Raw genomic sequence first — 26,470 nt, 5'->3', positions numbered from 1 at the left:
CTAATGGTGTACTCTCAGAGAAAGAAATTAGAAAATATTCCCTTCAAAATAATTTCAAAGAATTAAGTATTTAGGAATAGATGTAACTAACCAAAGATGAGAAAGTTCTCTACAATGAAAACCTCAGTAGACGGGGAGATCAAAGGCACCAGAGAGTGGGAAGACACTCCAAGCTCCCAGACCAGCAGAATAACTATTGTGAAAATGACTATACTATCAAAATTACGTTACAGATTTAATTTAACACCTCTCAAAATTTCACAAGTTTTGAACAAGCAATATAAGAATTCACTTGAAATCATAAAGGACCATGAATAGCCAAATGAGTCGTAAAGAGTAAGAACACCAATGGAGGCCTACAACAGCCAGCCTCAAATTGCATTACAGAACTTCAGCCATACAGACATCCTGGTGCTGGCCTGAAAATCGATCAGTGGAATGGAATAGACCACATAGAAGCAAAACAGCAAAGCTATGCCCATTTGATTTTTGACAAAGGAAATAAAACCTTACATTGGAAAAAGATAGTCTCTTCGACAATTTGCTCTCAAATCTGGCCCTCCACCTGCAGAACAATAAAGTTAGACTCTTATCTTTTACCCTGTACAAATTCATATTTTTTCATTTTGGAAGCTGCCAACCTGCACTTCCTGTTTACTCAGATAGTTAAATTTATTCCTTCTCAAGTCTCTGATGGGGTTGAAGACCAGATAGTTAATTTTAAAATTAAGCTTAGTTGTTTAAGAATTAAAAAGATACTTCTAAGTCTAGATAGATACCTTTAGGTTGATAGATTTGAGCTTTAATAGATGTTGATTTAGGTTCAAAACTTTAGATTTACCAAGATAGAATAGATAATATTTTCTATAAGGTTGCCAAATACATTTTGATTAAAAATAATGTATGTAAGTCTTACCCTTTGGTTTTTGTAATTTTCATAATTGTACTTACTATATATTTAAAAAGGCCTTTTTTATTTAGACAGAAAAGGGGAGATGTTGGGGGATAATCTGATGTATTTTGATGCTAATTACTGCTTGCTGTCTGACCCACCTTTTGCTTAATAAAAAGCCACCCCACCTGGGCAGGGCAGGAGATAGGTGGGGCTTAGAGAGGAAGGAATTCTGGGAAGAAGAAAGTCCGCCACGAGGGGAAAGGAGAGAGACCTGAAGAGAAGAGAGTAAGGCCACCATGGGTTAGCTGGAGGAGAAGTACATGGCCGCCATGGATGGAGAATTCGGTCCAGATGAAGAACATTAGCAAGTACATGGGATTATAGACGGGAGGGAGCTTGATAGAGATTATTGGAAACAGATGGCATGGGATTGCGGCAGAGATCCCATGCCTGCCCCATTATGGGAGGTAGTTTAGAGGATTGATGTCTGCCCTGCCCCAGGTTAACTATGGCTATTTTAAAATATAACAGGTGTCTGTGTCTTAATTGATCACTAGCCGGGCCTACAAATAATACAGGTAATACAGATAATTAAAAACAATATGGACATATACCCAGAGATTTCCATACCCTAGTTCATAGCTGCTTTACTCACTATTGCAAAGAACTGGAATCAATCTAGAAGTCCACCAACTGATAAATGGATAATGAAAAATGTGTGTGTGTGTGTGTGTGTGTGTGTGTGTGTGTGTGTATAAAACTACTCTTCTCTAAAGAGAAATATAATCACAAAACTTGCAGCAAAGTAGATAGGCTTAGACTGTATACTATTAAGTAAGGCCGCACTATCTCAGAAAGGAAAAATAATCTGTATATCTCCCTCATATAGAGAATCTAGGCAATAATATCTCATATATTATAAATATTTACATAGATATTGGCAAATGTAGTTGTAGATGCAGTACAACATGGAGAAAAGGGAAAAGGAAAGGCCAAGTGTTAGGTGCTAGGAAGAACCAAATGGCTATTCTAACTGTAAAGAGATTTACAGAGTTGTATAGTCTTCAGATCTGAGATTTTTCACGATATTTTTAATGACCATGTTTAAAATTTAAAAATAAAATAAATAAAAGAATTCTTATTTGTAGATAAGATTTTACACATAAGAGACCATAAAGACTCCACCAGAAAACTAGATTTGATAAACACTATCAGCAAAGTAGCAGTAGACAAACATACAAAAACCGGTAGTCATCTTCAACACCAGTAACAAACATACTGAGAGAACAATCAAGAAAATAACCAATTCACAATTGCCTCAGAACAACAAACCCTTATAATACACCTAACCAAGGAGGCAAAAGACCTCTACAATGAAAAATTTATTTTAATGAACTTTATTATTTAAAAACTTACAAATAAACAAAAACATCTTTATAACTTTTAAACAAATGAAGGTGAAGACGACATTGAAAGAGGGAAACCTCCCATGGTCCCTGACTGGAAGAATCACTACTATGAAGTGGGTATCGTACCAATAACATCTACAAACTCACGGCAATGCCCTCTGGACATCCAGTGCCATTCTTCACAAAACAAACAACACAATCTTAAAATTCATCTGGAAGCATAAGACACCCTGGCTAGCCAAAAGAATCCTGAGCAAAGAGAACACTTCCAACAAGAATGCAGACAAAATGGAATCCTTATAAACTGCTGGTGGGAGACCTAAGCCAGGATAAACACCATAGAAATCACTATGGATGTTTCTTTCTTTCTTTCTTTCTTTCTTTCTTTATTTATTTATTTAAGTAATTTATTCAGATTACATCTCAATTGTTATCCCCTCACTTGTATCTTCCTGTTACCTCTCCCTCCCTCTTTCATCCTATTCCCCTCCCCTAGGTCTGTGACAGAAGAGGACCTCCTCCCCCACTATAATATCACAGCCTATCAGGTCTCTTCCTGGTAGCCCGCTTATTCTTCCGGTCACCAGATCTCCCAACCAAGGGGAAGTGGTCAAATAGGGGACACCAGAGTTCATGCCCAAGGCAGTCCCTGCTCTCCACACAATTGTGGAGAATGTGGTGTCCATTGGCTAGATCTGATTAGGGGCTCCAGGTTCACTGTATGTATTGTCCTTTGTTGCTACAGTATTTTGAGCTGACCTGCCTGGGTCCAGATCCACCAGCCTTAATGGTCATCTTGTAGGGTTCGAGGACGCTCTGGATCCTTCTATTTCCCCATTCTTCCTTACCTCTCTCACCTAATGTCCCAATAGGAAGTACCAGTATCTATCCCAATCTCAGGGCAAGTGTAGATTTTCAGGGGACATCTCTGTTGGGCTAGTGTCCAATTATATGCCATGTGTATCTTTCTGGGTTTGGGTTAGCTCATTCAGGATGATCATCTCTAGTTCCATCCATTTGCCAGCAAATTTCAGGATTTCCTTATTTTTAATAGCTGAGTAGTATTCAATAGTGTAAATGTGCCACAGTTTCTTTATCCATTCTTTGACTGAAGGACATCTAGGTTGTTTCCAGGTTCTGGCTATTACAAATAAGGCCGCTATGAAGATGGTTGAGCACATGTCCTTGTTGTGTGGTGGGGCATCTTTTGGATATATTCCAAGGAGTGGAATAGCTGGGTCTTGAGGTAGCCCTATTTCCAGTGTTCTGAGAAAGCACCAGATTGATTTCCAAAGTGGTTGTACAGTTTTGCACTCCTACCAGCAATGAAGGAGTGTTCCTCTTTCTCCACATCCTCGCCAGCATGTGCTGTTACATGAGTTTTTGATCTTAGCCATTCTGATGGGTGTAAGATGGATTCTTAGAGTTTTTTTTACTTGAATTTCTCTGATGACTAAGGACATTGAGCATGTCTTTAGGTATTTCTTAGCCATTCGATATTCCTCTGTTGAGAATTCTCTGTTTAGTTCCAAGCCCCATTTCTTAATTGGGTTATTTGGTTTGTTGGCGTTTAATTTCTTGAGTTCTTTATATGTTTTGGACATTAGACCTTTGTCAGATGTAGGGTTGGTGAAGATCTTTTCCCAGTGTGTAGGCTGTAGTTTTGTTCTGTCAACAGTGTCTTCTGCCTTACAGAAGCTTCTCAGCCTCATGAGGTCCCATTTATTAGTTGTTGACCTTAGAGCCCGGACTGTTGGGAATTCTGTTCAGGAAGTTGTCTCCTGTGCTAATGAGTTCCAGGCTCTTCCCCACTTTTCCTTCTAACAGATTTAGTGTCTCTGGGTTTATGTTGAGGTCTTTAATCAACTTGGACTTAAGTTTTGTGCATGGTGATAAATATGGATCTACTTGCATCTTTCTACATGTAGACATCCAGTTAGACCAGCACCATTTGTTGAAGATGCTATCCTTTTTCCATTGAATGGATTTGGCTTCTTTGTAAAAAAAAAAAAAAAATAAGTGTCCATATGTGTGTGGATTTATTTTTGGCTCTTCAATTCGATTCCATTGGTCAACTAGCCTATTTCTATGCCAGTGCCATGCTGTTTTAATTACTGTTGCTCTATAGTACAGCTTGAGATCAGGTTTGGAGATTCCTCTGGACGATCTTTTATTGTACAGGATTGCTTTAGCTATTCTGGGTTTTCTGGTTTTCCATATGAAGTTGAGAATTGATCTTTCAATGTCTTTTCAAAATTGTGTAGTTATTTTGATAGGGATTGTATTGAATCTGTAAATTGCTTTTGGTAAGATGGCCATTTTTACTATGTTAATTCTCCCGATCCATGAACAAGGGAGATCTTTCCATCTTCTGATGTGACCTTCAATCTCTTTCTTCAGAGATTTGAAGGTTTTTTTCAAACAAGTCTTTCACTTGCTTGGTTAGAGTTATTCCTAGATATTTTACGTTACTTGTGGCTATCATAAAGTGTGTAATTTCCCTAATTTCTTTCTCAGCACAATTGTCATTTGTATACAGCAAGGCTACTGACTTTTTTGAGTTAATTTTGTGTCCAGCCAATTTGCTGAAGGTGTTTATCAGCTGTAGGAGTTCTCTGGTGGAATTTTGGGGTCACCTAAGTACACTATCATATCATCTGCAAATAAGGATAATTTGCCTTGTTCCTTTCCCATTTGGATCCCCTTGGTCTCCTTTTGTTGTCTTATTGCTCTGGCTAGAACTTCAAGAACTATATTGAAAAGATATGGAGAAAGTAGAGAGCCTTGTCTGGTCCATGATTTTAGAGTGATTTCCTTGAGTTTCTCTCCACTTATTTTGACGTTGGCTATTGGCTTGCTATATATAGCCTTTATTATGTTTAGTTATGTGCCTTGTATCTCTGATCTCACCAAAACTTAAAAATGAATGGGTGTTGAATTTTGTCAAATGCTTTTTCTGCATATAAGGAGTTGATCATGTGGGGTTTTTCTTTCAGTTTGTTTATATGGTAGATTACATTGATGGATTTCCATATATTGAACCATCCCTGCATACCTGGAATGAAGCTTACTTGGTCATGGTGAATGATATCTTTGATGTGTTTGTAAATTTGGTTTGCAAGTATTTTATTGAGTATTTTTGCACCAATTTTCATATGAGAAACTGGTCTGAAATTCTCTTTCTTTGTTGGGTCTTTGTGAGGTTAGGTATCAAGGTGACTGTGGCCTCATAGGAAGGAGTTTGGTAATGTTCCATTCATTTCTATTTTGTAGAGTAGCTTGAAAAGTACTAGTATTAGCTCTATCAGACCCTCAAAGAAGAGCTAATACCGATACTCTTCAAGCTACTCCACAAAATACGGATGTTTCTTGAAAATCAGGAGCGCAACCTATCATTTCACCCAATGACAATTTACCCAAGGTGCTCCAATTCAACTTATTATAGTGATATTTGTACATCAAACTCTATGAGCAGTAGCATACAAGTACCCAATGACAGAAACAGATATATGTGACACAAACACACATGCAAACATATAGGCAGAAATACTTTTAGCTGTGAAGAGCAAGGTTATGATGTCTATAGGAAGATAAATATAACTAGAGATAATCATAGTGATTTATCATCTCTTTTTTCTCAATTGTAGTTCTAAGATTTTAATAAAAAGATATTAGTTTGCATTTATTTGAGAGAAAAAAGATTTGGAGGGGGAATCACATGGCATAGGTCATGTGTAGAGGTCACATGCAATTCTATGGAGTCAGTTCTCTCTTTCCACCTTAACTTGTTGGAAATTTACCTGGAATGCAAAATATCAGGCCTGTGTGTTAAGAGCCTTTACCTGTTGAGCCATCTTCCCAACACAGTTTCCTAGATTTTATATAGATACATAAGAACCTATATGTACCTATGACATACAAATACTTGCAGACATACAAACTGCTTATGGTAACAAGAGGGACTATGGAGAAATGGGAAGGAAAAGAGGCTTGTTCAATGTATAGTATACTTCCATCAAAAGGTATTTATGTAATTAAACATCATATATGAAGAATAAACACAAATTAAGCATTTTTAAAATAAATACAACCATACAATTCTTTGGCAGAATATTTTCTTAACTGGGACTAGAAAATACAAAGTACTTTTTGGGAGAATATAACTTGATATTTAAAAGTAAAAATAGCTGAGCATAGTGACATATGCCTTTACTCCCAGGCAGACCTCTTTAACTTCAAGGCCTGCCTGGTCTACAATAGTGAGTTCCAGAACAGCCAGAGCTACACAGTGAGATGCAACCAACCAGCCAACAAATAGAAAATTTGAACTTGCCTTCAACTTGGCCCAGATTTAATGGCTTAATTGTTAGATGAAGCATGGATCTTTGAGGTATGTGCATCTTGTACTGATGACTAACAACTTCACCATCTTCTTCTAAAAAGAAGCAGCCTTTTGATTGTGCACACTGCCAGTCCTGAAATAAAGGGAAATGTTTTCAAACAATTAAATGTTTCAGCATGCATACTAATGAGAAGAAACTGAGGGATGATCCGAAGGAAATGTCAAATATAGCTATTGCCCTCTGAGAGTGTACAACCACAGGAGATAAAGTACAGACAGGAAACAATATCAATCATAATTGTCAGGCTGTGTGTGTGCATGCTCATGAGTGCTTGCGTGCATGTGTGTGTGTGTGTGTGTGTGTGTGTGTGTGTGTGTGTGTGTGTGTGCGTGTGTGTGTGTGCACGTGCGCACGCACATGTGCAGGCATGCAATATTATGGTTAGGTTAAAAAAGAAAACCATACATTTGAAATTGCTATAATCCCAGTTCCAAAAGTAGTGCCTAGCACACTGAAGTTGCTCAGTAAATAGTTGTCTGATTGATCAAAGGCATTGATATAAACTGAGTGGGTGACAACAAACAATTATCATTTTCTATTTTTAAAAAGTTTTAATTTTTTTCTTAAAATTATGGGGTGGGAAGGTGAGTTTTGCAAACTAGCACAGTCCCTGCGAAACAAGAAGAGGGAGACAGATATCCTGGAGCTGGAGTTGCTGGCAGTTGCGAGTGGCCTGACAGGAGTGCCAGGAACTAAACCTGGGTCTTCTGCAAGAGCAATGTGTACTTTTAACTGCTGAACCACCTCTCCAGCCCTGATCAATATTATTTAGAGACTAAAAAGTTAGGAAAGTATATCATGGAAGACAATTTGTTTTAAGTCCATGAAAGTACTGATGGAAAGTATAACATACAGCTGTCACAATCCAGGTGACATCAGTGTTAGGAGTATAATAAAAATGAAGAAACTAAACTAAAACTAAAACAGAAAAAGGAAAAGTAGCAAGATTCTGTATTTAAAGATTAATTACAGAATAATCTAAATAGTCACTTCAATTTTGGTAAGCAAAAATAAAAGTTCATAAATAAAACCTTCATAGCTACTGCAAGCACACTGAGAAACTGGGCCTGGCAGTATCCCTTCTAATCACACCACTCAGAGGCTGAAACAGAATGACTGGAAGGCTGAAACCTGTCTGGGGTGTGCAACCTTGCCTAAAGATTTTTTAAGAAAGGGGAGGAGGGGAGCTAGCCAATCCCTTCCCATGACAGAAGTTAAGTGGACGTTGAAAGCAGCACATCGTATAGGTAGTAAAGGACTGTTTACTGAAGTTACCAGAAGTTGTCACTACCATAGATGGGTGGAAAACGCCTTTCATTTTGTCATTCATGAACTTGCCTGCCATAATAGAAGACATATTTCTGTACTGTCCCTAATGAGCTCCAAAACTAGAGTATGAATGAGGACTGAAGTGACTTTATAAGAAAATTCCAACTATTTCTCTATAAGGATATTCAGATTCTAACTTCGAGGACTTAATAATACTGTTTATTATTCAAAAATACACATTAGTCCTATAGTAATAATATCATGTTATACTACGTACTATGAGAAAGCAACACTAAGAATTATTTACATCAAGAATTATTGCTTGCTTTCTTTTTAGCTCCAGCTGACCTAGAAACCCCTGTACAGAGCAGGCTGCCTTGAACTCACCGACATCCGCCTGACTCGGCTTCCCACAAGCAGGACTAAGGCTAAAGGCATGCAGCACCTCACCAAAGCTTCTCCCTTCTAAAGGCAAAACTGTCCTTGTATAAACTTATATAACATTTTATTGTATGTCAAGCTATTTTAAACATATTTATACATTTAAGATAAACAATTAAATAGGAAAATTCCTATAATTCTACTATCATTATGACCATAATATAATCCTTTCTGACATAAACCTTTATAGACATCAAGTTTTATATTCTAATAAACACCATTTTCTTTTGGTTTTTAAATTTTTAATCTTACATCAAAATTATTTTGCTGCTGAAAAAGAATAAGGTGTTATACACATTCAGTTCATTTCCAATTTCTCATCAGCATAATCGTAACATGAATACTACTTTGTCTAAAAGTTTTTCATCTAAAATATAATTTCCCTAAAAAGAAAAGCCAGGTGTTTCTGACTCAAAAAAAGGGGAGGTTTTACATTGATTGAGAAAAAAAATCAATGTAAAATAAAAAATAACAAAAATGTACATCAGTGCTTACATAGGTCATTAATATCTAAAATAATTTATTAAAATATTATAAGAAACTGCTAAATCTGTAATGTATGAAACTAGGAGATAAACAGGCACTTCACACAAGAAAGAAACAAAATTATAAACACATGGCAAGATGTTAATCTCTGAAAGTATCATCAGAAATTCTAACTAATGTAAAAGTTATTAAAATCCATTTTTTGCATTGGTTACAGCTGAGACTATACAGAATATTTTATGCACCATACTTTCATAAAGAAATCATTCCTCACGTAACATAGTTTAACCAAATCTTATTATAAAATTATTCCATTTCATACCATTAGTGGTCTTATAAAAATGCAGTACCAATTTATAATATGGAATACATATTAGTAGGTCTAAAACCATACTCCTTATCTAATGTTTTTATTTTTCTACACTATGTTTTTTGAGACAGGGTTTGTCTGTGTAGCCTTGGCTGTCCTGAACCCACTTTGTAGACAAGGTAGGCCTCGAACTCACAGAGAAACTCCTGCCTCAGCCTCTTGAGTGCTAATATTATAGGCATATACCACTGTGCCTGTCTAGCATTTTTTTATGGATGCCTTTTTAAACTGACTTTCAAGACTTTATCATATTGAACTAACATTCAAGCTTTCATCAGTTATTAATTATAACCCATGGTCATACCATTAGGACATAGAAGATATTGGTATTTTTAATCTTGAAAAATTAATGAGGCCTCAATGTATTGTTTTGTTTTGTTTTCAGAGACAAGGTTTCTCTGTGTACTCTTGGATGTCCTGGGCTCACTTTGTACACCAGGGTGGCCTCATACTCACAATAAATCCACCTGCTTTTGTCTCCCTGAGTGCTGGGATTACAGGCATGCACCACCATGCTCAGCTTGAAGTAAGTATTTTTAAGTATATCACCAAGATGCAGAAGCAAGTTATTGCATGTGATATTTCAATAACCTTATGGGACAATGTAGAGTAATATCTTTTATTAGTTTTAGTACCATGAAGTTCACACTTGGGCTTGAGCATGCACATCGACTGTCATTTAGCTTCCCTGTAAATCTCTTCGATGGGAACACATAAGAGACTTGCAACAGATGCAGGGCTCAGGGCAAATTGTCCTTAACATAGTCAACATGACTTGAGATGACATGACAAGAAGGAAACACAACACAGTATTTAGTTAAGTTATCCTTTAAGAAAGTTGGAATTATGGTGTTGACATGAAATGTTTTCTTTTCAATCAGTTTTCATTACCACATTAGCAGATTCGATTTCATTGGATGCTTCTTGTTTTAAATTTACCCATTGAGAGTGGTAAAGGGCAATACAAAGTTACAAAATCTAGGTGGAGCATCTCTACCTAAAATTTTGGCAACCAGAGTGTTTTAGATTTTGCTTTTTTTCTCCTTCAGGTTTTAGAATATCTGCTTATTATACCATCATGTCTTTAGAATGAGACCCAAGTCTAAACACGACAGGTACTGTTTCTTAGCATACTTTACACATAGCCTAAGTATGTAGCACATGCGTAAAGTTGGGTACGCCCATCACATGAAGACAGGTGTGGGACTTTGTATTTGTGGCATGCTAGTGTTAGCAATTTGGAGGGGTTGGAGAATTCTAAACGTTGGATTTTTACATCAAGGATGCCAGGGTCTAAAGGTAATTGAGGACATCTTTTTTGTTAGATTAAAAAAAAGCTGAAAAACAACATGGCAAGCATGATGTCACAGTTCCCAACAACTGCAGAAGCCTTTCTCTCTAGTCGGTTCTGGGTGCTGCTCTATTTTACATTTAAATAGCTTAGCTACTGGGCCTAGTGGCATTGCCTATAATCCCAACATTTTGGGGGCAGAAGAAAGAGGATGACAGCAACTTTGAGACCATTTTGGAGAATAAAGTTCCAGGCTAGCCAGAGCAACATAGCAAGACTCTCAAAAATAAAAGACATTACCACCAACAAAAAACTACCATGATTTTTAATTACTCATACACTTAAGGGCTAGAACAAATATAAGTGTTTAACTTTTTCCATTTAAAGAGTGAAGATTTTGGTAGCTAGCACCATTTCTTATAGTTGCATCATAAACATGTACGTAGCAACTCTCCTTATTGTTGGGGTTGGCGCCCTCCTTCCACTGTGGCATCTAGGGACTGAACTCAAGTTGTCAAACTTTCACCTGTTGAACCTTCTCCCACCTGAAGGACCTTATTTTTCAAACGTACTTTGTTTAGTATATTAGTAGTTAATATGCTTTGTGCCATTTGGGAACTACACACAATTGTCACCATGGCAGAAGGTTCTTCTGGGGGCAGTGCTGTGGGCTGATAGATGAACTTAAAAATCTAACTGAGAAGGTTAACGTTTCTATCAGAGATCTTTCCCAAGTTCCAGTTTTGGGAAAAACTGTTACAATAGAAAAGAATTTGTAAGTTTCTGTGAAAGACTGTGTAATGTTATACTGGAAAAGGCAGGGAATGGCTATACCAAAGCAAGGGAAGTGCCACGTGACTGACACCAAATGGACATCAGTGAGGAATCACATGCTCTTCACAGTAAGGAACATTAGTAGGAAATCTTGGAGCAATACCATTTAAAAGGAAAATGTTGGTTTCTTAAGTTCTACCTAACTTATTGAACACATAATGCTTATTCAACTTGAAACTTTATTTAAAGCAGGACTTTCAATCACAGAAAGGGTTTTTGTGTTTTTTTGGGTTTTTTGTGGGGAGGATGGTTTGGGTTGTATTTTTATTTTATTTTATTGGTCGTGGATCCAGACTAACATATGTTATGAATTGAAAGTAAAACAAATAAACAACAATAACAAAAAAACTGAAAAATTGTCTGGATTGTTCAAATAAATCAACTTGAAACAGATTGAAAGTTTGAGTTTTCTTTTAAAAAATAGAAGCACACTGAATTTTAAAATGTTTTTAGAACAATACTATGTCCATGTGATATATATTTTTTGACAAACAAAACAGCTTATAATTCTTAGAGTGGGCATGAGGTGGCGCTAGATTCTACCAATTCAAGTACATTTCTGTAAATGCCAACAACTGTTACTTCCCTTGTGAGCCACAGATTTTACTTATTCCAATCATAAGAAATAAGAAAATACTAAAGACACAAACTACAAAGTTTAAAATAGAAAATAGTGATGAAAACAAACATATCAGTTAAGTTACATTTTTCCTGGGTCCCTCTGGTGAACTCTGTCCTCACATACAATTCTACGTTATCAGCGATCTAGGTGAGCAAGAGTTTGGAAGCAGATGACAGCGTGAGAGCTTGTCATCTTCACCACTCCTAACCAAGAGAGCCCATGTCACACTCGTACAGGAAGCCCTTTGCTTTCACTGTGTTGAAGAAGTAGATAAGAAGCTTTGTGAACTTTTTTGTTTTTAAAGAATACTTTAAAAGATTAAATAAATGATTAATGAAGGAAAACTATTATGAATTATATTTTAATTGACAGGTTAAATTGGTTAACATTTTGAAAAGGGCACGTAAGTGGTGCTTTAATAAAAATTAAAACTAAAGAATTTTCAATTTGTATGATATATGTATATTCATAATTGTATGATATATTTATACTATTTTATAAAGAAACTTGTGTGTATTATGTTTCATATGTACCTGGCTTATGCACACATAACATATTGTATATATGTATAGCTTAATGTCATATAACATATGTATGTATACTATATATGTGCTATATGATAGATACCTGTGTCATAGACATATCATGTAAGATACATTTATGAGACATGTATTAGGCAAATCCCAATTAGGAATATGAATATGGGCCCTGTTACATCTCTGGAGCTTACGACTAATGATGACTTGTGGCCTACTCTAATTTCAGTCGTGACTGGCTTTATAGCAAGGAACTTAAACCTTTCTTTTCTCAGGAGAAAATTCTTGACATTTCTTGAACATTACAGAACCTAACTAGATGGAATTCAAGATTAAAAAGAGAATGCTAATACAGTGTTGAGGTGTGATCAATGGAAGTCATATATGTACAGTCACTGTAAAGTTCTTCTTTTCCTCCTGTAATTTATAAATGTGTGGACGGACATATGACTTAAAATCTGGATGCTAAGTATGGCGCCTATAGTTCCAGCTACTCAAGGAGACTAAAAGAAAACAACTGCTTGAGCTTGTGGTCTAGAGGCCAGCCTGGACAAACACAGCAAGACATCTTCATAAAAAGTAAATAAAACCATAGAAAAAAGAAAGGAAGAAAGGAAGAGAGGGAAGGCAGGCAGACAGGATGGGGAAAATCTCTTGTTTATGCAGCAATTCCATTGCAACAATTCCACAGTTCTGAATCTGCTCATTTTCTGTGCAATTCAGCACTTCTCTGCTGTACATAGACTGAGGTAACCACCTGGCTTATCGTACTTGAAGATTAATTTAGCTCTCTTAATTAGCTCTCTTATTAGTAATTTATTTTGTATTTTAATAATCACATACTCACTAGAGTGGTTATAAAACCTCATAAATGTATCTAACAATCTACAAAAATAAAACTGTTTCCTGCATTTCCTGTGATTAATTTTATTCCTTTTCAAGTCCCCGATGGAGCTGAAGACCAGATAGTTTAGTTTTACAATGAAGCTTAGTTGTTTGGGGGTTAAGATGTTTTTAGGCCAAGATAGATGTTTTAAGTTGATAGAGATGAGCTATGATAGATACTGATTTACATTCAGAAGTTTAGACTCACCAAGATAGGAAAGATGTTTTCTTCATGGCTGCCAAATACAAATAGCCAAATGACTATGAATGTAAGATTTATATAATTCCTGATTGTTTCATGGTTCTTCTTGCTGTATGTAGTTTATTATATATGTGTGTATGTATATAATAATATAAATGTATATGTAAAAAACAATTTATTAAAAAAAAAGAAAAAAGCTGCTTCAACGTAAAACAGCAACAGAAAGAACTGACACCTGCTGAATAACAAAGCCTCAGATGTAAAACATTATTTCATTCCACAATGCTTTCAGCACTTGGCAGGCAGAAGCAGAAGCATCAAGAATTCAGAACCATCCCTGATTTACACTTTAAGTCTGTGGCCAGCCTGGAAGAGGCTCTCTCAAAAAGGAAAAAAATAACAATTATTTTGGCTCACTTCATCTAAGAAATACCAGAAAGCAAACAAAGGTTAAGAAACACAAGGCAAGTATTTTTGAAATAAATTAATATTAATATTAAAGCTATGGGATTAAAACGTTGGCAATATTAGGGTCTCAAGATGGCTCAGCAGGTAGGGGCACTTTCAACTAAGCACAAAGGCCTCGGTTCAATGCCCGCACTCCACAGTGGAAGGAGAGGACCCACTCCCACATACTAAATACACATACTAAATAAATGTAAACAACTGTTTTTAAGCTGACAATATGACAACTTCATTTAATAATTAAATACTTGGTACTTCCAAAAACCTAATTCTCAATTCTTATTCTTGATGTGTAGAGGCAAAACATAAGTGGACTTGCTTTTTATTTTAGTTTTTATAACCATTATCTATGGCCTGCAGCCTAATCCTGGAATTAGTATACCCAAGGGCTATCACAGGCCAAGCTGGCATCACGACACTTGCAGATAACGCTATTAGCCTCTAAGCTAAGTCCTTCTCCCAGCTCCATTCAAATTCCAATACTAGAATAGCTTTTCTTCAACGAGACTTTCACCATATCATTTCCATATAGAGAACTATAGTCATGTCTTAGTTCTGTAACACTTTATGTATTAAGTGACTAGGTCCATAGCACTGTAGTAAATGCTTTGAAAAAAATTTACACCTTCTAAAATACATGAAATGAAATTCTTCCCAATTCATAGTTAAGGAAAATCAGACTCAAAAGAGAGATTGTTAAACTTGCCCACATTTACACAATTATAGGGGAATAGCTAGGATTCACTCTCAGAAATGCTTGTTCTGAGCTCTTTCACAATTCCAAGAAAACTCTTTTCACAGCGTATCCAATCAATAACTATTTATTGTAACAATGAAATACTATGCTATACTACCTTGGCCTATGACAACTAATAATCAAATGGAAATTTCTGGCCAGGTGTGGTGGCGCACGCCTTTAATCCCAGCGCTCGGGAGGCAGAGGCAGGCGGATCGCTGTGAATTCGAGGCCAGCCTGGTCTACAAAGGGAGTCTAGGACAGCCAAGGCTACACAGAGAAATCCTGTCTTGAAAACAAAACCAAAAACCGACCAAAAAAACAAATGGAAATTTTTTCAGTTCAAGCTTCATATTTTACACTCATACAAAATAACTGGTACAAATTGCTTGATTAAAAATTAATATCCAGGTGATGGTGGTGGTGCATGCCTTTAATCCTGGCACTTGGAAGGCAGAGGTGGGTGGATCTCTGAGTTTGAGGCCAGCCTGGTCTATAGAGCAAGTTACAGAACAGCCAGAACTACAAAGAGGAATCCTGTCTTGAAAGCTTTAGAAAAAAATAAGAAAGAAAGAGAAAGAAAGTAAGAAGAAAAGAAAGAAAGAAGGAATTATTTGTTGGACTGAAGTAAAACAAAGAAACTGTTTTTATATGATTAATACTTATATCTGTAAATATTAGTAAATCATAATTACTCAGGCTAATATTTTAATATTTGACTCAATTACAAAATAAAAAAGGTTCTATTGGTGAAAAATAATATTGTTGGAACACAAAATATGTGTGAACATACTGGACATGCACAGCACACCAAATTGCTTAGGGTGTATAGATTCCTAAACAGTCAGAGGAAAATTCCTTAGAGATGATGTTTTAAAATTTTAATATAGAACAAATGTCACTGTCTAGCAATTTAAAGATATAAGGGACTTCAGAGTTCAATAACAAATCCAGAGTTGTTATTGGAAACAGGAATGCAGCTCTGGAGAACGATCAGTTCAGTTCTCCAGCAGCAGTTATAGTGTGTGGTCATAACCATTTCCCCCCTTTACAGAGCTCTCCAGGTGCACATTCTTAATGTATCCTAGCAGTTTCCAGTTAATGTTTTATATTTCTTTGGCTATTATTTTCTGCTGAAAGAAAACTAGTAAAAGTTGAGTCTAGAAAGGGAAAACAAAGGAAGAAGATCAATATTAACACTCCACAAATATTGACTTAGCAAAGTGACTTTGTGGTCTTTCTCTCACAGGAATTGATATTGGATCAATGATTTATTTAAGAAACACCTAGAGAAAGTATTTGTCAAACAAAAAAAATTTACTTGCCAATGCATATAGCTAATTAATCTATTCATCAAGATCAAAAATTGAAGTCATCATTTTCAAAATAAAGACCTTACATATCGTAATATTCTTCATCATTATTTTTATTTTAAAATATTGCAAGCAGGGTCAGCAAGATAGCTCAGCGAAGGGTCTACAGACAAAACACACAATCCAAATTCCATCCTGAATCCCACGTGGTGGAGGGAAAGAACTGATTCTCACAAGTTGTCCTCTGACTACCACATGTGCACTATGGCATGCTCAGGCCCCACCCCCAACACACATATAAATAAATAAATAAATAAATAAATAAATCTAATTAAATATTACAAGTAGAAATGCTGCATTCTATAGAAAGAAACAAATTAGTTTACAACTCTATTGGTTCCCTGTAGATGTTCAACAATCCTTAATAATCTTTTTCAAGTCAAATACTTTGCAGAAAAAGTTTTATTGTTCATTTAGGGTACTATACCTTTAAGTTTGGCTCAGTTAACGTTGAGTCTTGGTTACTGTTAGCACCCATGGTAATCGTGAAGGAAACAGATGTTTTGAACTTTCTAGTTGTTGACAATAAGGAATGGCCTGAGTCACCTGTAAAAGTAAGAGTTATTTGGTCTCATATATGAAAAGTGGTTGGAAGCAGTTTATTTCTAAACATGGTGTCACACAGTCTATTGCATTAATTTCACTTTCTTTGTTCTTTCTATTGAAATGCACTCAGAGGTTTTATAATGATCAGGCTTTAGTGGTCTTTAATTTATGTGCTACTAATATAAGATTCTTTATTTCAATATGTCACCTGTTAGCCTGAAAATTTAGTTTTAATAAAATATAATGAGCATAGCCAAGTCAAGTTCCATAATAAAATTTTACTTCAGCAAATTTTTACTACTAAGAAAGTCTAGAAACAGTAGTTAACAGTTAGATTCTCAGTTACCCAATTACTGATAACCTGGGATGAAAGGAAATTTTTGTTTAAATTATGGTCTTACCTTTGCTTAAGAATGTCTCCTGGTCATTTTTTCTTATGATTCTAGGTGACGGTTTTGGTGCTGGTGATGGACACCTTTCAGGGGACCCTTCGATGTGGCTTCCAAACTGTTGACGCCTTAGTTTACTGTCAGCCTCCAGTCTTTCTAGTGTAGTCTTGAGGCATTGCTCACTGGTTGTCATATATAATTTACAAAACTAAAAGAAATAGAAAAAGGTTGGCTGGTGGGGAAAATGTTCCGCCCTACATTTGGGAGGCAAGGGAGCCAAATACACATTAGTAGGCAAGGAGAAGGCTGGTCGCTGAACACGTTTCTTACTTTACTTGTACTTCACGTTATTTTCCTGAGCCAAACTACCCATCCCCAAGTGACCTAGTGAAATGCAGCCATCAATCAGTGAGGTCACACTCCAAGTGAAAACAAATGATACACCAGGAGAGGAGATTTATTAATTTATTTTTTACAAGACAGATAGACTTGCATTTGTTCTAAATAGATTTTATGAGTGTTCCACACCAGAAAGGGGAGTCTCTATGTTTGTTTGTATACCTGTATGTGCACTATGTGTAGTTTATCTTGGTTATCTGGGTTGAGTGGCCCTTATTAAAAATGCTGGGCCAAGGGGACTTTGGATGACTTCAGATTTTGGAACATTTCATTGTGGTCTAGTTATGAAATTCACTCATGTTTAACATACTGCATATACAAATAGCCCAGAGGGAGTTCTGTGCACTATTCTTAGGAGGCTTCACATGAGCCCACACAGGGAATGGAATATGAATGAAGCAGTTCATATTTTGAATGTTCAAATATGAGGTGCTTGTCCTACTTTTTTTTGGGGGGGGGACAGGTTTTCTCAGTGTAGCCTTGGCTATCCTGGACTCGCTTTGTAGACCAGGCTGGCCTTGAACTCACAGTGATCCTCCTGCCTCTGCCTCCCAAGTGCTGGGATTAAAGACGTGTGCCACCAGGCCTGCCTCCTACATTATTTTTTAATATATTCATCAGAACATAATTGTGGGACTGAAGAGGATAAATTAAAAGTACAACGGGTGCCCTTGCCAATATTAATAAATACTTGTACAGGGGCCAGAGTTGACTTGATGGTACAGTGGTTAGCATGTATGAGGCCCTGGATCCAATACAACATTAACAAACTGCTCGCTGGATGAGCTATAATCATTTTCATCATAATCAAAGCATCTTTGCACACACCACAAATACATAGCATTTTGTCAGTTGTACCTAAGCAGCACTGATGAAAACTAAAAGCAACCCCTTACACTGCGTGCAAGTTTACATCAATATGGGCTTACGCACCTTAACATAGTCAAACTTCCCATTAGCATTGACATCAGCCAAACTTATTATAGCATTTACTTCTTCCTGAGTCATCTGCTCACCTCTCTAAAATAAGAAAAAGATTTATTTTAAAACAACACAATTAATGCTTCGTTATTCCCAGCAATGGTGAAAATACATTTGTTTGTTTGTTTGTTTGTTTGTTTGTGTGTTTATAGACAGTTTCACTATGTAGACTTGCCTGACCTGGGATTTACTATGTAGTCCAGGTTGGCCTGAAACTCAGAGATCTGCCTTCTTTGTCTCACAAGTGCTGGGATTAAAGGCATAGGTTACAGTGTCCAGTGGAAATACATTTTAATCTCTTCTACAAACAAATTTGAAAATCTGGTTTCATTATAATTTAGAATGAGAATTATATTAAGCAATAATGAGACTATATTAAATAAAATTTCACAGAATTATTAAATTCTGTGAATATATGCTCAATTTCAATTTTTCAAAAGTTTATATTATAGTCTATAATAATGAATATTGAAGTTAGAGCAATAATATATTCTAAAAGTGTTCAAAAAAATAAAATGAGCTGAGCTTGGTGATACCTTTAATCCCATCAACTGGGAGGCAGAGGCAGGTGAATCTCTGAGGTCAAGGCCTGGTCTACAAAGCCAGTTCCAGAAGAGGCAAAGCTTTATAGAAAAACCCTGTCTGAACCGATACACACCCCCCCCCAAAAAAGGTCAGAAGAAAGAAAGAAAGAAAGAAAGAAAGAAAGAAAGAAAGAAAGAAAGAAAGAAAGAAAAGGAGACAATGGTTTCTAATCACATTTGTAGTTACTTTGCTTTACTGACACCTGAAGAGCCATCGTGGATGGTCAGGGTTCCGAGCAGTGAAGAACTTTCTCTTTTGTTCATAAAGCACTTTTCATGGAGGATTGCAAATACTTTATAAATACTATATTCCATTCATTTCAACTGTTGAGAGAATGCTTAACTATGGATTTTGGTAGCCAAACTTGGGCTCCTGTTTCTTTATAAACACACACAGCATAAATGTCGCGCGGAACTTACCTCCATTAGATATTTCTGAAGGTCAGAGTGTAGAATAGACCCATCATCATTTACATCAAATTGTTTAAATGATTTTAGCAATTCTGCTTTTGAAATGGGTTTTTCCTTGCTTAAAATTACACAAAAATCATCAAAATTCAGTGTGGCAGTTTGAGGAGTCCAATGCTTATTGATGGTCTTTTGGGATGGACTTCTTCCTGCATGCTGAAGAGCTGCCCAAATTAAGACAAACAAACACAGAAAACAAAACAAAAACAAAGTATCCTATGTTACTATAATATTTGGAATTGATATTTGCGTACTCTTTTTCTTCAATCTCTATTATTAAGCAAATCTAATATATATCAACACATCACCGTTGGTTTTGACTATATAGTTATATCAATGTATGCTTCATTTTTTAAAGCAAAAAATATATATGCCTACCAGCCAAAGAGACTTGATATGTTAGTGACAGAATTGAATTGTTTTTCCTCTTCTATCTGTTTGGTTTTCAACCTGCATAACTGTCACTATCTGGTTTACCTAAGACCTTTATTTTGTGAAGCAGGTTCTCATTCTGTAGCCCGGACTCGGCCTGGAACTCACTTTGTACATCTGGCTTGGCCTCCGCCTCCAAAGGGCTAGGATTACAGGCACAAGCCACCACACCCAGCTGGTTTAATCCAAAAACTTTTAGAGAGAAGAAGGTTGACTGCATTTAAACTGAGAACACAGGGGTAACCGTAAAAATCATACATGACTACTTTTTCAGGCTTGTCAGATATTTCAATGAAGAGAAGAACTCATTTGTTTGAGAATTTGGATGTCAACAAGACACGGTATCTAAAATGTTCTCCAGAGCTTGGTAATGGGGCCCTACAGCATCAAACATGTTCCAAATCTCAAATGCACGCACAGATACAAGCAGTATCCATTTGTAGAGCTAGTGAGGTGGCTTAGCAAGTAAAGGCACCTGTCCCCAAACCTGACAACTTTCGTTCTCTGCCTAGACCCACACAGAGGAAAGAACCAACTCCCACAAGTTGTTCTCTGACCTCTATATGCCTTACATATGCGTTCATGCATAAAGAGGCACTGCACAGGCATGTGTGGATATGAACGTGCACACACACACATATTTAAGTAAACATAACACGTCCTAAGAAGCATGCCATCTGTAGGCATGACTGTTAGGAACCAAGCAAAGCTGATAAACTTGAGAAGAGTATCACAGACACACAACCCTCACGTGGTTTTCATTTCTTTCTTCCCCCCTCCCCACACCGCCCCACGACCTGAGGACCGAACCCAGGGCCTTGCGCTTGCCAGGCACTTTATTTTTAACTGTATATTTGCATTGGTATAAGTTACAATCTCAGAAAGGCTCTGTGTATTTGCATATATCAAACACTAAACACAATGTCTTTAAACAATTATAGATAATTTGTTCAGTTGAATACAAATGATGTAGTGATTTGCAAATGAACTTCTACATATTATTGTATAACTGTCTATAAATGAACTAATACATTTCTGAACTACCAGAAAAGAAATCACTAAATTTGTAAATCTGTACCTGTCTTGAATTGTGCTACCAAATTTTATTGCAAAACATTATATTGGACCTATCCAACTATTTTGGGTGGGAATATATAATATACGTGCATCACATATTAGCACTAAAATGATTGTCTGAATTTTCTACAATTTAATCTAATAAAGATTAGTAAATGCAAAACAATCTAGAAAGATATCCACAAGGAAATAGAAACTAGATTAACATAAATAAATACAAATATTTGACTCAATTATTGGGCAGCCACTGCACACAATCGTACATAAGTGACTTGTTTTCAGAGAAACAAGCTTTTTGGGGCCTAAAGTTGTTCTGTGAAATAAGTGAAAATTCCACATCTTTCAAAATATGTGACATATTACATGTTTTTTATTATTATTATTATTATTATTATTATTATTATTATTATTATTATTCGTGTGTGTGCCTACAGATGCATGCCATGGTGCAAATGTGGTGGTCATCTGGCAACTTGTAATTGGTTTTATCTTTCCATCATGTGGGCTCTGGGGACTAAACTCAGGCCTTCAAGCTTGGCGGCAAGCACCTCTACCTCTTGAGCCATCTCACTGGCCCATGTAAAGTCTACATGTTAAGTATAATATTTATAATTGTGGTCATAACTTACATTTGAAAGACTAAAAGACACTTTCCCATCCTCCAGTTTGTGTCAATGCACGGTACTGAACACAGACACAGGAAGAGAAACAAGCTCATCTTGAAGATGATCTTCACAGTCAACAGATTTAAGTTTTTAATATCCTTTCTTGCACATGTGAGCATACATGTGTGTATCTGTGTGTTTGTGTGCATGTGTGCAATGAATGTGAGGTGAGAAGCCAATAGGGGGTTTGTTTTCTCCTTCTACCTTGTCGGTCTCAGGAATGCACCTCCAGCTGTCCAGTGTGGTAGCAGATGCTCTCAACCACTGAGCTATGTGACGGTCCTGTGGACAGCACCTGCCATCTTCTAGCCACTTACAAGACCTTCCTATAAAGGTCTTATAGCATTGAACACATATTTATTTTCACATTTGAATATAGGCAAAAATCCTTGCTTACCATGCTGTCCTAGAAATGAAGAGTATCTGCCTAATATTAGACAAAAATTTCATAATCCACTTGGCAACAGGATTCGAGAAATGGCATACACATTTCGGAATCAATCTAGCCCTGTTCAACTCCACTGACTAGAATGGGAGAGAATAAAGTAGGGCCTAAATGAAGTTGTAACTTGAAGGTTAAAAAACCCATGGGGGCGGAAAATAACTTTGGTCAAGACTTAGAAAAATTTAACTTCAAATCTCCAAAACAGCAGCTCGGCAAACACTTGCTGCTATCTTTAATAACAAAGAAAATGTTGTGTCCTTCTTATACCCCCACCCGTACCCCTCCTAATGGCCTTCCAGCCCCTCTTTCCTCACTTGAAATGACAGCCTCTATTATAGCCCAGGCTGGCCTGAAACTTAAGACAATCCTCCTGCTTCAGCTTCCTGAGGGCTGGGATGATTCGCATGGGCCTTCATGCCTGATTACTATACTCACCACCTAAGAATCATCTGGATGCATCTCCCCCCCCCCCACCCCCGAGGATTGAACTCCAGGCCTGTGCAAACTCTACCACTAAGCTACATCACCAACTACTTTAAAACTATTAATTGAAAAATAATAGCTGTCTCAAAATAGAATTTATTATGGCAAAATAAGCACTTAGAAGAAGACGTATCTGTATCGGTGGCGTTTTCCTAACTGTAGAGGGTTAGAGGTTGACGTCTATATGCTGATCTTTGAGGTTTATCAAAGCTTTGCCATGTATTTGTAATACCTGTGGTCCTACTATCTCTGACACCAAATGGAAATTCCAGACCATATGTTATATGCTGAGGGCAAAAGCACATACGGAAAGGAGGAGTAAGGAAGACATCGTTGATATACAATATTCCTTTGTAAAACCTATCTTTAGCACAACGGTGCTACAAAGAATACTCCACCTTAAGCCAAAAGCACATGTAACACTGGAGATGCAAAAACTGCCTTGTTTTCTACCCAGATAATTTCACAGGGTTGACAGTATCTTGTTAACACATATTAATTAATTAACAATGCAAGTACTATACCAAAGAAGTGTTTTAAACTTTTTAACATAGGAAATTCACTACCTCTACTTTAAAAAGAAAACAAACTTCAGTATTTTAGCAACAGCAGTGAATTGGAGTTTTAATTAACTGGATTTCTGCTTATATTACTTAATAAATGACAATTAAACACAGATTTTTAAAATTCAAGATGAAAGTTTACTAATTTTAAATTACATAAGTCAAAGTAAAATAACACATAATTTTAAAAATTGCTTCCATCATGTGCATTTGTTCTTAAACTATTTAATAAATGCATTCTATTTAAACAGCAAAGATTTTTCCCATTAATTAATTTATTCACAATCGCTGTGGGTTCGAGGCCAGCCTGGTCTACAAAGCAAGTCCAGGACAGCCAGGACTACAGAGAAACCCTGTCTCGAAAAACCAAAACAAAAACCAAAACACAAAAAAACCCAAACAATTAATTTATTCACTTTACATCTTGACTGCAGGCCCTCTCCCCTTCTCCTTAGAGAATGGGAGTGCTCCCCCCTCTCCCCAGTACCAACCCACCCTGGCACATCAAGTCTCAGCAGGACTAAGCACATCATCTCTTACTGAGGCTAGACAAGGAAGCCCAGCTAAGGGAAAGGGATCCAAAGTCAGGCAACAAAGTCAGAGACAGCCAGCCCTTCTCCAATTGTTAGGGTACCCACATGATGACCAAGCCGCACATCTGGATAGCAAATAATCTTTTAATCTTTTCAATTTTCATCCATTCCTCCAACTGAATTTTCTTAGAAAGAGATCATAGTCATAAAAACCCAAGACATTTCTGCAGAAACAGCTTGTTTCATTGTGAAACTGGAGTGATTCAATGATGTAATTCTAAGTCAGACTTTTCATTCTATTAACTTTCAACAAATAAGGAAAAATATTCAACTTCAAATTTTTACCTTGGTAAAGTTGATCTTTAGAAATAATATTTTCCAAGCTGCTTTTGAAGATAGTTAAGTAGGCGGCTCTGCAATTCATATAAAATACCTCCTGTTCGGTTAGTGGACATTTCTTTGTTCGTGGACTGCATGAAAGCATTGACTTCTGAAGAGCCAAAGCTGCATCACTTCCAGGATTGCTGGCCATTCTATTAGAAAATATTTTAAAACTTTACTATTCTTGATGTGAATCACCTAAAATGCAAATGTGCCACTATGGGGTGGGGTATTAAGGTTTTACACACAGAATAAAAAAGATAAATGTTATAGCATCTATATCAACTGTACAGTTCATGTTAAATAGAATAAGTCTGTAACAATTGATTTCTAGTTACATACAAACAGATCCATATATAATTTCTCAAATATATAATAACATCCCAAAAAACAACGATGTATTAAGAAAATACATACACCCACCATCTCAAAATAAGAGGTCAGGGGAGACTTCAGAGCATTGTTAGGACTATATCAGCTCACAAATGTGAAGCAGACAGAATACCGCAGGACACATAAATGCTAAAAGAAATTGTAGACGGAGTAAAACTCCCTAAGAATGAGATTTTCTTATGTAAATCAACCATAGTTGCACTCACCCTCTGTAGCAGGACTAACTAAATCATCTCATTCACATGTCTATAATATAGCACATATCATTTATTACCATTGGGCTTTGCTGAGTTCCTTTACTAGTGGTAATATTTGGGGTCTACACAGCACCTCTGCTCATAAGACTTTAACACACAACCATACATCTTAGTTCATCCTTTACTACACTGACCAGGCACTTTTTGCCCATTTTACAGATGATGAAATTGAGGGAGAGACATGCCATCCAGTTATCAGGAAATTGTGAACTTTCAGTAGTTTCTTCTGTTAATGTGGATGAAGGGTTATTGAACAAAGGCTACTATGAGGTGCTAAATTGTTCTGGTGGTCTAATGGCTTCCAATATTACTTTATCCTGCGTTGAGTTCTAAAAATACATTCAAATTTAATAAATTGAATAGTTCAAGTTGAACAATAAGATGACACAGGTAGGGTCCCCTTCAGGACTCATTGGATTCTTACTCAGGAGGCCTAAATCACTGGCACCTTCTTGAATTATGTAGGTCTTTTACACTTGGGAAAGAAAGATAATAATCACTTATCATGGATGAAGTACCCTATTTATAATACACAGGCCGCCTGTCTGACACTTTCATATTACACCAGATTTAGAAGGACCCCATAGGGATGTGATGTCACAGTCTGGTTACTGCAAATTGGTACCACCATAATTAAACAGCAATTTTAAACATATATGCGTGCACGTCATCTCACAAATGTGAAAGAAAACTGTTCCAATAAGGAAGAACGAGCACTCACTTTACAGCAAGCAATTTAAAAATACATTTTAAAGGATCTTCTTCAACTATTCTTTCCAAATAGGTTTATTCTCACATGGAAATCCCAGGGCAGAAATGTTCCAGAATTCTATTCTTTCCCTTCCCGGGAAGAGACTCTAAACTGAAGCTTAGATAAATGTATAATTGCACCCCTAAGAGCTCAGAAACCCCGTTTTATTTAAAACTCTAGGCCAAGACTGAGAAAGGGGGCCTGGAGAGTACACTGTAGCAAACGGCTCCATAAATAACCAGGCACACAATACGCAGGAAAAATAAACTGTTAAAAGCGCCTAAGGCATCTAAAAGATCGAGTGAAAACATGGAGCCATCCAGTCACCAAAGCTGCATCTTGTGATAGTAACCACTAATCCAGACAAGCTCTCTCCGTTTTTTGTTGTTTGTTTTATCCCGCTGGCCACAATGCTGCATTCCTATGTGTGTTTCAGGGGCATGCACGGGCTGTTAGGACACAGAAGTAAACGTAGCAGGTAGGAGAGGCAGTCGCGTAGTGAGGGCAGAAGGAGCGAGAGAGCGAGAGAGAGGACGGCTTGCTACCTAATTTCAGCTCACAAACCGAGAAGAGCGGCCACTTTTGTTTTAGTAGTTCCCCGAACCTCTCTGCAAAGCCGGACAGGCCTCCGTCTTTTTTAGATTACCATAGCAACTGCGCCTCTCCGCCACCGGAAGTAAGGGGCCGAGCACCTTCCAAATGGTCCTACTAGAGATCTGTGTATTATTGGCCCAAAAAGAACATTGTAGCTTGTCAGGTGCGAGGCTCTATGTCCGGAAAAGTGAGAGAGGGTTGTGTGCTACACTCGGTAGGGGCTAGCTAGAGCCAGAGCCTTTGATTCCCTGCACATCCATTTCTTCGCACTCGTTCGGGCTCTTTATTGCGCGGAAGCTGTTTCCGGCGGGC

General features: G+C 36.9%; 1 protein-coding gene across 1 annotated transcript in view; it reads right to left on the bottom strand.

Annotated features, from left to right (window-relative positions):
- Efcab7 (EF-hand calcium binding domain 7) overlaps positions 1-24,351 on the bottom strand; it is a 58,013-nt gene extending 33,662 nt beyond the window's left edge. Inside the window, exons 1-6 of the mRNA XM_051164690.1 lie at positions 24,128-24,351; positions 19,537-19,748; positions 18,485-18,571; positions 17,165-17,360; positions 16,645-16,763; positions 6,638-6,779 (exon numbers count right to left, since the gene is read on the bottom strand). Of these exons, the coding sequence (XP_051020647.1) occupies positions 6,638-6,779; positions 16,645-16,763; positions 17,165-17,360; positions 18,485-18,571; positions 19,537-19,748; positions 24,128-24,314 (943 nt within the window). The 5' untranslated portion in view covers positions 24,315-24,351. The remainder of the gene's footprint in view (positions 1-6,637; positions 6,780-16,644; positions 16,764-17,164; positions 17,361-18,484; positions 18,572-19,536; positions 19,749-24,127) is intronic.
- Between the last annotated feature and the right edge of the window lie 2,119 nt (positions 24,352-26,470).

Source organism: Acomys russatus, chromosome 2, assembly GCF_903995435.1.
Source record: "Acomys russatus chromosome 2, mAcoRus1.1, whole genome shotgun sequence".
In the NCBI taxonomy this organism is placed as follows: domain Eukaryota; kingdom Metazoa; phylum Chordata; class Mammalia; order Rodentia; family Muridae; genus Acomys; species Acomys russatus.
The sequence above is the reverse complement of the archived record's forward strand: the minus strand, read 5'-3'. Positions and strand labels throughout refer to the sequence as shown.